The sequence below is a fragment of the Haliotis asinina genome, chromosome 8 (assembly GCF_037392515.1).
Source record: "Haliotis asinina isolate JCU_RB_2024 chromosome 8, JCU_Hal_asi_v2, whole genome shotgun sequence".
Classification (NCBI taxonomy): Eukaryota; Metazoa; Mollusca; class Gastropoda; order Lepetellida; family Haliotidae; genus Haliotis; species Haliotis asinina.
Window position 1 is genome coordinate 49,516,195 of NC_090287.1, and position 12,260 is coordinate 49,528,454.

Below are 12,260 nucleotides of genomic sequence, written 5' to 3' on the forward strand. Positions count from 1 at the left end.
TGGTATGGAGTAGTAACACCTTGCTGCCATTTTTCAACACTCCTGCTGCAAGGTCATACCCAAATACATTGTGTTTGTCCATTTGTTATCGAAACCGGAGTAGTCCGTTTCTTTTACTGTTGGACATTGGATTGCCATTTAAAATCAGTTACATGAATTTATATCTGCGGTAAATCTGGAATAATGCGTGCGTTGCGTGATACAGCGTATACTGTATCCTTATCCTTTCCTTATGGTTCCTTGCTAAGTAAGCTGACAGTGGTAAAACCCGTGAAGATCCGAGTTAGAATTGGTCTTCAGTGCTTGTCGAAGGGGCAACTAACGGGACCAGGTTGTCAGACTCGCTGATTTTCGTTGACATGTGTCATCGTATCCCGATTGCGTAGATTGATGATCACGCTGATGATCACTGGATTGTCGGAACCAGACTCGAGTCTTTACAGACCACCGCCATATAGCTATAACATTGCTGTGTGCGACGTTAAAACCAACCAACAACAATGATAAACTAAGACACACTGAACAGCAGTAACCATTTCGTGCGGAGATGCGTATATATTTTATATGGATATACAATATCGTGCGGATTCCCACATAAACGTTTCGATGAGCGTTCTTTCAACGATAAACAGCGAATTGTGTTTTCGATTACTCTTGAGTAGCTGTGTATGTTTACCCTCGCTTACTCCCGGCCTGCCGGCCACCCATCTTGACCATCTGTCTGATAATCTGCTTGATGGTGCAGGGGATAGATACAACGCACCTGTGCGTTGAAGTATTCATGGTTTCTTTATCGCCCTTCTACGATAAACCTCAGATGAAATCTAATCTCAGAAACCCTGACACTTTCTTATATATCATAGCGAAATATTGGGCTTGAGGAAAGACGAACCTTTCGGCTGTGTTTGTAATAGATATCTACCACTGCTTTCTTTCTTCACTGACGTTCACTGGCCCATTTACAACTTTTTCAACATTGTTTTGACTTTACATCCAGTGGATTCTGGTCTGGTCGATTATCGAGAGCAATTAATCTCCAGTCTTGATATAATATAGTTCAGCGACAAAAGAAACTACTGGTCCCAAACGATCAGCCGAACATGTGAGACGTGAATGTTTCATAACACTCTGGTTTAATGTATTGTATAATATAGGAGAAACTACAGGGCCAACTGCTATGGCCCAGTCACTGACGATGTACAGCTTGATGCTAGTTTCTTGCTACTGGTGCTACGGAAGTAATATCACGATAGTGTTTTAACACACTGCAATGACAACATGTCTTTCAAAACTAACTATTATCATTTGTGCTGTTATAACCTACAGCAGTTCGGTCCGTTGAAACATTTGTCTAATAATGACCCCACACAAACGGATCCTAAGCCAGCATTGCAACAGTGATGAGTAAACTTTTTAAGACAGAGTTTACTTGAAAAATCTGTTGGGCTCAGCATTCCAAACATGTTTTCCAAAGATTATTCCCCGTACGGTGTTCCCTATTTCACGTCGACTCCCAAATCTTGTTCGCTGAACAGCTGCGGGGTTGTCAGTTCGGCCCGACCCCCTTCCCTCCCCCCGTGCGTCACCCTTAGTCCATTACCGTAGCACGAGTGATAGCGCCGCGCCTTCCCCAATTACTGTCAATTTGTTGATAAACAAAATCGCACAGGTTCCCATACTCGGCCCATTCCGCGTTGTAGGCCGCGCTCAAGTCGTGTCAAACATGCACCCTCATTCCTGTAAGGGCGGGAGGACGGAGTCGGGTGCATTATATGCATCTTACTGTGTGTAGATAATATATACAGCGATGTTCTTGTCTCACGGTGCTTCATGAGCTACGTGTACGGTTTGGTCTTGTTGAGAAAAGGCCACAACAAGTTGATTATATGTTTGTTTTCAATATTTACGCAAACGGGAGGGGCTTTTCTACTGTTTTTGTTACAACATCGTCATTGCAACAATGCATATTGTTTTCATTGTATTGTGGTGTACTTGATATCGCCACCTCAGTGAACAAAGCATGATTTATATTCTTAGAACAGCTATGCTGTAGTGAAATGCTTGATTGCATCTGTTGATTATGTATGAACTAATGATTCAGTGCTTGCAGGGGTGTAAGAAAGTGGCAGCAGACAGTGTACAGTGGTCAGTCGATTTCACAGAATGTGATTAATAGACTAAGACACAAGTGCCACAAACTAAAAATGTCGACCCGGGACAGGTTCAAGGACGTGACGAGAGTACAGGATTGATTTATCCAAAACCAAGCTCGTCGAAATCGAGTTTAAACGTCGAATCAGACTGCTGCAAATTCTTTCCTTACTGTCTTACAGATCAGACGATTAGAAATCGTTTTCATGTTGTTCCAACCCTAATCAAAAGTCAGATTGCCAACATGCATTACTGGTGTGCACAGCTTCGAAATTACGGTAAACGTCAGTGGTCATGTGCCATGTTATCTCATGAGTCCCAATTCATTCTGCACTTCCAATTAAACGTCAAGATGGCAGATTTTGAGGTACATTTGTTATGGTGTGGAGCGACATCACCATGATGCGATCCTTACTCCATACTGTCCAAGGAAGGTTCACTGAAAAGACGCCGTGTTGATACGTTGATATTCCATTTGCAAGGCGGTTTATCCAATGTATTCCGGATCCACACTGGCCATGCTCGCCGAGTACGAGCCCACGATGTCTACCTCCAGCAGCACAATATTCGTAGAGTGCCATAGCAGCGATGACCCAGCTCATCTGAAAACGTCTGGGACAAGATAGCGAGACATGTTCCTTAACCAGATGTCGACAACGTTAGGTGAACACAGATGGAAGAGTAGTTACCCCTTTCGTCCTTCGAGATTGTTGGCTGTCATATCAGCTGCAGTACTTGACTGTTGGGTTCATTATTCTCATACGGTTAGTCAAAGTGGAATGTCTGGCATGTTGAAAATATTGAGCTGTTTTCGAGTATCCTGTGCTTTGAATTTAATGTTTCGGTGAATATGTTCTTGATGTTATCTCATAATCATAACCAAAACAGAGTCTCCGTCTTATAAAAATGTCGAAGAAATTTCCTCGAATTCTATAATTCGTTGTGGCTTTTAAAAATCATTTTCACTATGTATATCGGTATATCGATAACTTAAGAAGTGGACTGTCAGGAGCAATTCAGCAATAGTTTGGAGGTCACGAACGGTTCAGGCCCATGATAACTTTATACACCCATTCTCCCAGATATGGTAGACTTGATTGCAGACTCCATCACTGTTTCATCGTTTCCCACGATTTGCTTACCTGTTGCATGTTTCGTGCTTGGGATCAATTTCACAGATGTCTTGTAATCACTCTAGTAGTCAATTCACTAAAACAGATTGTCACTAGTAGCAAAGAGGATCAGGTGGATGTAGAAATTAGAACTCATTACAAAATATTAATAGGGCTAGACCAAAGGACTGTTTACTTCATCACTGTTAGATCATGTCAAGCCAAGTAAGTGCTGACTGCTTGATCTTTTCTGTGTAGCGGTCCTTATGACGGCTGACCTTCTCACTGGTCATTTTTACAGAACAGTTCCTCTTACTGCTATCCCCATCAATTTTTGATCATTTCTATAGAGCAGTCCCTATAACTGCTGTTTCCATCAATGTTTGATCATTTGTATGGAACAGTCCGTGCTAGTGCTCTCTCCATCACTGTTTGGTCATTTCTTTAGTGCAGGCCCTAATACCGTTTCCATCACTTTTTGATCATATTTCATTGGAGCAGACCAGGTGACTGCTGATTTCATCCGTGTTTGATCATCTTAATAGATCTGGACCGTGCCTGACTTCAACATTTCACAATCGAAATGGAGCTCGCTGCAATGACAGCTTTATCGCTGTTTTTCATCAGTTAATATCCATCTGGTCGCAGTATCTGTAAGTAGATGTATGCATGGTTTAAACATCTTCCACCTGCGCCGAGCGTGTCACCCAACGAGGAAAAGCAGTCCCTTTTTGCTTCAGGCGTATCTCTTAACAACAAGTAAAGAAGGACAGCTGCAATTAAAGAGTACGACAAGAGCGAATCTACAAATGCTGTTCAGGAGACGCTGGGATGATGACTAAATGTTCCCATATCCGGGATAATAATCTGCACTATGGGAGCACTCAGTAGTCGATTAATTTTGACGATAGCCACAAGTCCGTCAATTATGTTATTGTAATTGCGGGAATAATTACTTGGTAGGCCTATACTGATGGTGGAACCCACAATACATTTAGTGGAGGCTTTAGATGGCTTGGCGTGTTGGACATGCGCTCACGATCCCATTATTAATTTAGATCAGCTACAATAATGAGATAAATTTATTGGTTGTCTCGCACAAGAGAAAACATTATTGGTTCTCTCTTGTTTGCATGTTGTTTCGTGTGAGGATTGTGAGTGCTTATTTGTGGGTTTTGCGTATTTTTGTGTTTGGTCCAGGATGTCGCATTATGTAAATGTAATTATTGGTCCTTTTAGGGAGACAGTATTGTTATACGAGGGCAGCCTGCACATTCACATTGAGAAACGAGCCTGTGCCTTTAGCGCGGTGCGTCAGTGCTTTAACCAAAAGGATAACCTTGTGCGTGCGTGCGCACGTACGTGTGTTGGAGAGAGAATGGTGTGTGTGTGTGTGTGTGTGTGTGTGTGTGTGTGTGTGTGTGTGTGTGTGTGTGTGTGTGTGTGTGTGTGTGTGTTGTCGGGGGATGAGTGGGGTGTGGGGTGTGATGTGGGTGTAGGGGGGTGGGGGAGACAGATGATCATTATACAGAAAAATGGAATTGTGGTTTTAGAGGGTTATGGTTGGCCCAGTCGTCTAAGCACGTCACACTTATGCTCGTGTGTTCGACTTTCGTACCACGGCACACTCCAGTAAATATATATGACTGTGGGTTTGTCAGCACCTAACTCGTTATCGAGTACTGCAATGACGTTGAGAACGTTAGGGACCGGAGACACTGCGGGCTTTCCTTTCATGTTATATAACTCATTTACTGAAATATCGATATAAATTACTTCGATTGAAGGACATTACTTGGATCAGTAGGTCAAAACGGTCAGTAAGAACCATTCGAATGTCTGACTGTCCTCATTCTACCTCGTTATCTCTTTTGAACAGAGACCTCATAATTTCTCTTATGTTTAAAAAAATTAACTATTAAAACCATAACACGTGGATCTTGTGTTGAGATATTATTTTCCTAGGGTTTTTTTCAAGATACGCTCTACCGGAAGATGGCACCATTATTGGTGATACTGGCATTAGTGATGCGGAAGTACCAGGTTCAGTTGTATATGACGTCAGTTCAGTCCTTTGAAATACCATGCAAAAGAATAGAATCAAACTGAGAATTTACTGAGATAATTTTATTCTGTTTATTTATTTTATATATTAAAAAGCACACGTCATATGACTTCAAGGGGCATCGAAAATTGGCTGACACAATCTGTTCCGCGTAACGAGATTTCACTTTTCCACTGGGTAACGCATGCAAACTTTATCCGAGGAGATATTAACCCATGATACAAATTCCGTTGGACAGAATGACGTTGATAATAGCCCCATATCAATAGCTCGAACATATCATAAAGACCTAATCTGTCGTACAGACCCTGAAGTATAAATATCCAAGAAAGCCCACGCAAGTCTAGAAAATGTGGCAAGTCTAGATTTCCATAGATTCAGGAATAGGAGTCCGGCTGGGTAGGGTGATGTTGGGGGCAATAAAAAGTCCTGTCACGTACACCTTCAGTGGCGTGTCAGTAATGGGTGATAAGAATCTTTGCATGTGTTGAGAAATTCCAAGAAATTATCGCTCTGCAGATTTGTTTAGTCTCTGACAATGAAGAAAGTCTCAGGGCTCCATTTCATTATATTATTTTTTGTTCACTATGGACGTTTTTTCAGTAAAATATGTTCATTTCAGAGACTAGTTGTTAGTCTAATAAAGACCCAGCTTTAGCCAGTCCCCTCACACGTCCTTGCGTTCAGCTTTACTGCACCGGAAATAGCAATCCACTCATGCGCAACGGGGAGGCAACTGTAGCAGCTTGTCTAAATAAGGCATGTTTTGGCGAAATGACACGGGTAGATACGGTCGAGCACTTCTTTTCACATGTCACTTTGTTTTGTTCCCCTGTCGTCTAATTGGTGAACCGTGATGAAGAGGACAGGGCTTGTAGAAATATCCGTTTCATCAGGATTAGTAAGGAATGTGTCATCAAATATAAGCTTGTCACAGCTGTACACAGCTCTTTACAAATCGCTTTTTTGAAGGAAGCTGATAGTTATCTTCCACGCGAGAAGCGTTTCTGTAATACTAACAATTCCGAAGTCACGTTTTACTGCGTCCATATAAATAAATTTAGTTTTGTTCGTCGCATTCTATTTCATAAGGAAGAAGCTTAAGGCCATTATTCTTTTCCAATGAAAAATTTCTTCGTAAAGAAAACGTTGAAAAGTCTTTATGTCTACAAATGGTGTATGCATATTACGTACGGATGGGCATTTAAAATTAAAGCGTATATCAGTTTTACCAGATGTACCTTTACAAGAGTAGTAAACATTATTTATCTTTTGTATTAACAAAATGTAAGCGGTGTTTCCAACAGACAAACGATACACTTTTGAGTATCAAAAGTTCTGTGGAATCTATACGTGTGTGTGATTTCTGTTGAACTTTTTCAAATTAATAAAACTCCTTTAGTATTAGTTGATCTGTGTCAAACCGGTTCTTTGCAATACTTTCCGTTAGTGTTTATATATTTAAGCCGTGTATTATTCATAGTGTATTGTTAGACATATTGAAAGACCTGTTTTCGTCTTGAAAATGCATTCACAAACCATTACAATACGTCAATACTGTCATGACAAATTGCCGTTATTACGAGGCGAGGCTGTCAGCAAGTCCTCATGGTAGGCTTCAGGCACGATTAGCCATGTTTTCATGTCGTGCTGTCTCTCCGAACTTGTGTGTGCCTACCGGAAGTTGTCGTCGGCTAATATTATCTTCAGCCATACTGAGTTTCTTTCTTTAAACCGGGCTAAATCGCTAATCATTCAACCAGGTGTGTTATTAATATTTGTATAATTGCCCGTCGCTATGGTTATGACAAAGGTCACACATCATCCGCAGGTGTTTCCGCACGTGCATCATTAGAAGTTGGTGCAGAAATGTCCACCCAAAATTATAAATGCAGCCATATGACCAAATCTCAGAACAGGATCCGGCTATTCCGAATGGAGAATAATAGCCGCCCCCTAAATCTTCAGTCTGATTATGCTGTCTTTTTCCCCTTTTTCTTTTGGTTAAAAAAAGAAGAAGAAAAAGCTATGAAAGCTAATAAGCATCTCACACTTCTATGTAGCCTTGCTCCAAGACTGTACTGAATGCTGAGCCCATGGATAATTCTATTCTCCGAGGAGACAAGTCTAGATTTTATAATTATCATTTACACTGTTGATTATTGCCTTGGAGACTTTTGCAACAAAACGTAATTTCAAGTTCACCTGACGTGTGGTCACCTGATTCATAGGCAGACGATAGGCAGCATGAGTGAAAGATCTGATGCTCCGTGAGGCCGATGGGTGCTAATCACAGACCGTAAGCAGTCAGTGAAATAGTACTGAAACAGTAAAATCTACCCCTTTTTTTTACCTGTACATATAAATACACCCTTTTTTCTCGCGACTACTTATTTTATATATATATTTTAGTCATGTTTAAGACCTGCTGATATTCAGTATTATTCACATCTTGTCAAGTTATTGCTTCTTAGGTAGTTTCGTGACATGTTTCACCCAACAGACAGCAAAGTGAGTTGCTTGTCATTGTCACGTCGTTTTACTGTTACAGGTGAGCTATTACACAAGCAACGCCAACACCTTGGCATCGTGCGGTGTATCCACCTGAACGACGACCGACTGGTCACAGGAGGAGATCAGAAGAAACTCATTGTTTGGGACTACAGAGTACGTACCTATCTTGTATGTTAAAAAAAAACATGGTGTTTATGATTTGAGGAACTATCCATACTATCTGCTTACATATGCAGTCCGATAAAAGATTTACTTATCCATTACTTCCATGAGGTGCGTGTGTTCCAGTGAGGATCAACGCTAATGGTTGAGCGTTATCACCATGCCATAAAAGAATTAAAAAGCCACCCTTTCACCCAGTTTTATCTTGCCATTCGTATCTATTCCTGTACATAGAAGATCTGAGTAACGGTCTCTTTGGGATTTGTTCCGCAACTATAGAAAATTGCAATTTTCAGTTTGCCTATTTGCCAAGTGTATATTTTCGTGCGATATGTTATGTTGGGTCTGTGCCGGCCATGTAATTGATAATATACATCATGGTTTCTCATGGTACACATATGGCGTCTCTTGTACAGAAGCCTTTTTGACGTATGTGATCTTCTTCTGTATTATGTTCCTTTTTAGCAAGTACAAACACTCAGGTACACGCGTTCGGGTTCTACTTTTACTGTTATAATTGGCCGTGAAATAGATTTCATAACCTCTGTGTGAGGCAAAGCTAAACATCACATGCTGCTTGTGTTTTGATGTTCCATTGGGGCATTGTATATGGTCATTAAACTGTTACATTGACAGTGGGAGATTGAAGAATATTTATCTTTTCCGTTTCATTTCAGAGTGGAAATGTGTTGAACTGCATCCACCGTCAGCCGACGTTGCTTCATCTGATGAAAGTCAGCGATCTCCGCCTCATCACAGCGTCGCCAGAAAAACCAGGGACAATAACTGTGCTCAGTTACTGGTGACGTGATCGTTATGTGTGAACTTTGTCATCAGCTGTCTTGAAAAAACCCCTAAAATTTGGAATGTTGCACGCAAAGATGCCTTACAGTTTTGTATGCAAAACAGCTCTCAGTCATATGTGCGTCTAATGAGCTTCAGATAAGTGGTTCTGTTTGCTGTAGCAATCGAGTATAATCTCTCCCAGCAATTAAAATAACCCAGTTTAACTACAAGGAGATGCATCCGCATATAGACCAGAAGAATAGACGCCAGACAAAAACGGCCGTGTCACTGTGACCCTATTGTCGTGATAAAAGTTTCTTGTTTATCTGCAGCAAAGCTGACATACGCGTGTGCTTCCAGAAAGCCAAAGATTTTCCTGATATTTTTAAGACAGATTTTTACACGAACCAGTATTCCCGCTCGCCAAAACGTGATCGGCTGACTTCGTGCTAGACTTAAGGTCAACTTGATAAACGGTGGACTAACATGCAGCCTTTTTCACAAAGCCAGGTTTGCCGAAGGACAGGTACGTTTCTTTAACGACCGTACAATTAAACCTGCTGTGCCGAGTATAAATTCATATCAATGGGGAATTGTGAGATGCATTTTTCTGTTGTTTGGGCGCAAGTATATTGCAAGCTTATATTTAACATCACAACTTGTTTGCATGAATCGCGATTTCGTAACTTTATTCTTGAAACGTTGGGACATGAATAATCCAAACGCCTTTGTTCCCTGTCCGTGAAGATTCGAGTAAGAGTTGGTCTTCAGGAACCCATGCTTGTCGTAAGAGGCGAGCAATGGGATCTAGTGGTCAAGACCGCTGACTTGGCTGACATTTGTCATCGTATCCCAACTGCGCAGATTGATGCTCATGTTTTGGATCACTGGATTGTCTGGTCCAAACTCGATTCTGTACAGACCACCGCCACCGCCATGTTGCAGGATTATTGCTCACTGTCGCGTAAAACAACAAACAAACAAACAAACTAGCTCTTATTCAGATCACACTGGCCTCGCTCCAAGGCAGTTAGGATATAGCAATTCTTTAACTAGACAAATCTAGATAATAAGCCAGTCTGTTATTTATATTTTTACGAAATTTTCATTTAATCTGTTTTGTACATATAGACATAGGGAAGTCTAACGTTACCCGAAAATGAAGCTCAATGTTAGTATCCCGGTCGTGATGTGACGGGAGCATTGGTAAACAGACGTAAACATCTTCACTCCTTCGCCGTTCCATTGCTAAGCATACCTATGTATAACGTGTACGGTATCGGTACACTTCCGGTTTCCTTGTGTTTCCTGCCCATCAGTGTATGTGCGAATATATTGATAGCGATCGTAAGCACATAAGGGTATCTGCCATACACATTCAACAGGTGCTGTGTTTATCCCAATCAACCAGATAAGTTTCATAAATCATAGAAGCAACATTGTGACCATGGACCCAGCTGTTTTGTCTGTATCTCTATTGACATTTGATTTGACGGGTAATCTGATATAGATTGTCCCGGCAATGTCGAGTTCAAGAAATTTAACTTGTGTGTATTATTGGGTATGTATCATTGGCATGTAAATAGCCGATGAATCAACTGCAACTGCTTGTACTGCTAGAAAACAGTGACATTAAAATGTTAACTCTTAGACTGTAAATTGTTTTGATTTTGGAAAAATAACAAAATGGAGAATACATCACAACGATCGAGATAAAACGTTTTTTGATGATGAGATGATACGGTTTCGTTTAGATCACTTCGTCACCTGCTCTGTGAATAATGGTTTACTGTTCACAATGAAGCAGAGATGATGACTCATCATGATAGATACTGCTACACCAAATGTCTTGACTCTTATCCATGGATATTTTTTATCCATGATTATAACTCACAACAAACGGGGTCGGATGTGTAGCCAAGTGGTTAAAGTGTTCGCTCGTCACGCTTAAGGCCTGTGTTCGATTCCTCGTATGGGTACAATGTGTGAAGCCCTTTTCTGTTATCCCCCTCCGTGATATTAATGGAACATTGTTAAAATCGGAGTACAACTAAACTCACTCAATCAATCACATCTGACAATCCGCAAGAAATCGTCAAATAATAATGAAATACCCGTTAGGAGGTCTAAAACAATAAAATCTTTGCATGTTCCTTTTAATAATGAGGGAAGGGAGGTTCTATTGTTTGAGTATTTTACAAAGAAAAAATTGCATGTGTAGAGAAGGAGTTCTTTTGAAATTCGCTCATATACATGACGGCGGGAATCTCCACTGGGTGGTAAACGTCCACGATCTATGCACGTCAGGCTGTACGCCAGCTAACATGTCATGTTGTGAGTGGAGATACTGTTGAAAACAGCAGGATATTTGTTGAAAACAGCAGGATAAAAAAATATCTCATTGAAAACAGGTCTTTTTGTACTTGAATCAGTTTCTGTATGCCGATTTCACACAGTTGCAGTCTGGCGTTCTCGACGCGCTCCTGAAATACCCCATGGATGTCAAGCATATATAATACCCATGACATGTCAATGTACATTCTCCCTTACATCCGCCCACCCAGTCGGACAGAAACACACTCGCCCACACACGTAAACACACATACGTGAAAGACCCAAGCCTTGCGGCCAGACCAACTCTTCATTTTCAGTTCGCCAGACGTATACAGCGACAAGCACAGATATGTACTGTGTAGATCATTGCCTTCACGAAACTCGCCAAATATTGGATATGACTGGCACCACTGGCGTCAGGGCAACTGTAGACTGCATAGCGTGATACAATGTAATGCTGTGACTCATGTCTGTCGGCTTGACAAGTGAAGGGTATAAATGCTATATCGCCATTTCCATATGCTTGTATGATCCATGGAACGCCGAGCGGTGCACGTTACGATCGTTGCTGGGAATACATCAATCTGTGTTAAGGAACTTTAACCCAGAAGGGATGAACCATTGCAATATATCACGCATATATACTTTAGTCTATCATACCCAGATTGCTGTTTAATGTCGCGAAGTCGGCGAAATGCGTGTCAGTGGACATAAATGGTTTACATTTGTGAAGGCTGTGATATTCTTTTAACAGACCGATTAATACAGCACAATTAAAATATTCGTGGAAATCTGAGCAGAAGTATGTATTATCCTTTTTTTAATCTCCCCTGACAGCTCTAGGTCGACACTGTGTATGCATATATGATTACAAGGTATGTGTCTAAACACTGGTCAGCTAGTTCTGAGTTTTTGTTCACGTACCGATCTGTAGGTTAAAGGCATTCCTGAGACGCCACAAAATACTGTAGAGGAGATCGGCGCTGATTTGACTTACTATTCTTTATCCTTGTATGGAATAACATAGTATATGTACTGTTATTACATGTCATATTTCACTTCACTTCTTGAATAAGAAGATGGGCCGGAGATTAAACTTCAAAAAGGTTTGCATGTGAGTAGTACATGTATTACTC

The 12,260-nt window shown here is 41.0% G+C and overlaps 1 protein-coding gene across 1 annotated transcript in view; it reads left to right on the top strand.

Moving 5' to 3' along the window:
* LOC137293494 (F-box/WD repeat-containing protein 7-like) overlaps positions 1-10,440 on the top strand; it is a 64,465-nt gene extending 54,025 nt beyond the window's left edge. The window contains exons 11-12 of the mRNA XM_067824064.1: positions 7,880-7,995; positions 8,682-10,440. Of these exons, the coding sequence (XP_067680165.1) occupies positions 7,880-7,995; positions 8,682-8,810 (245 nt within the window). The 3' untranslated portion in view covers positions 8,811-10,440. The remainder of the gene's footprint in view (positions 1-7,879; positions 7,996-8,681) is intronic.
* Positions 10,441-12,260: the final 1,820 nt, after the last annotated feature.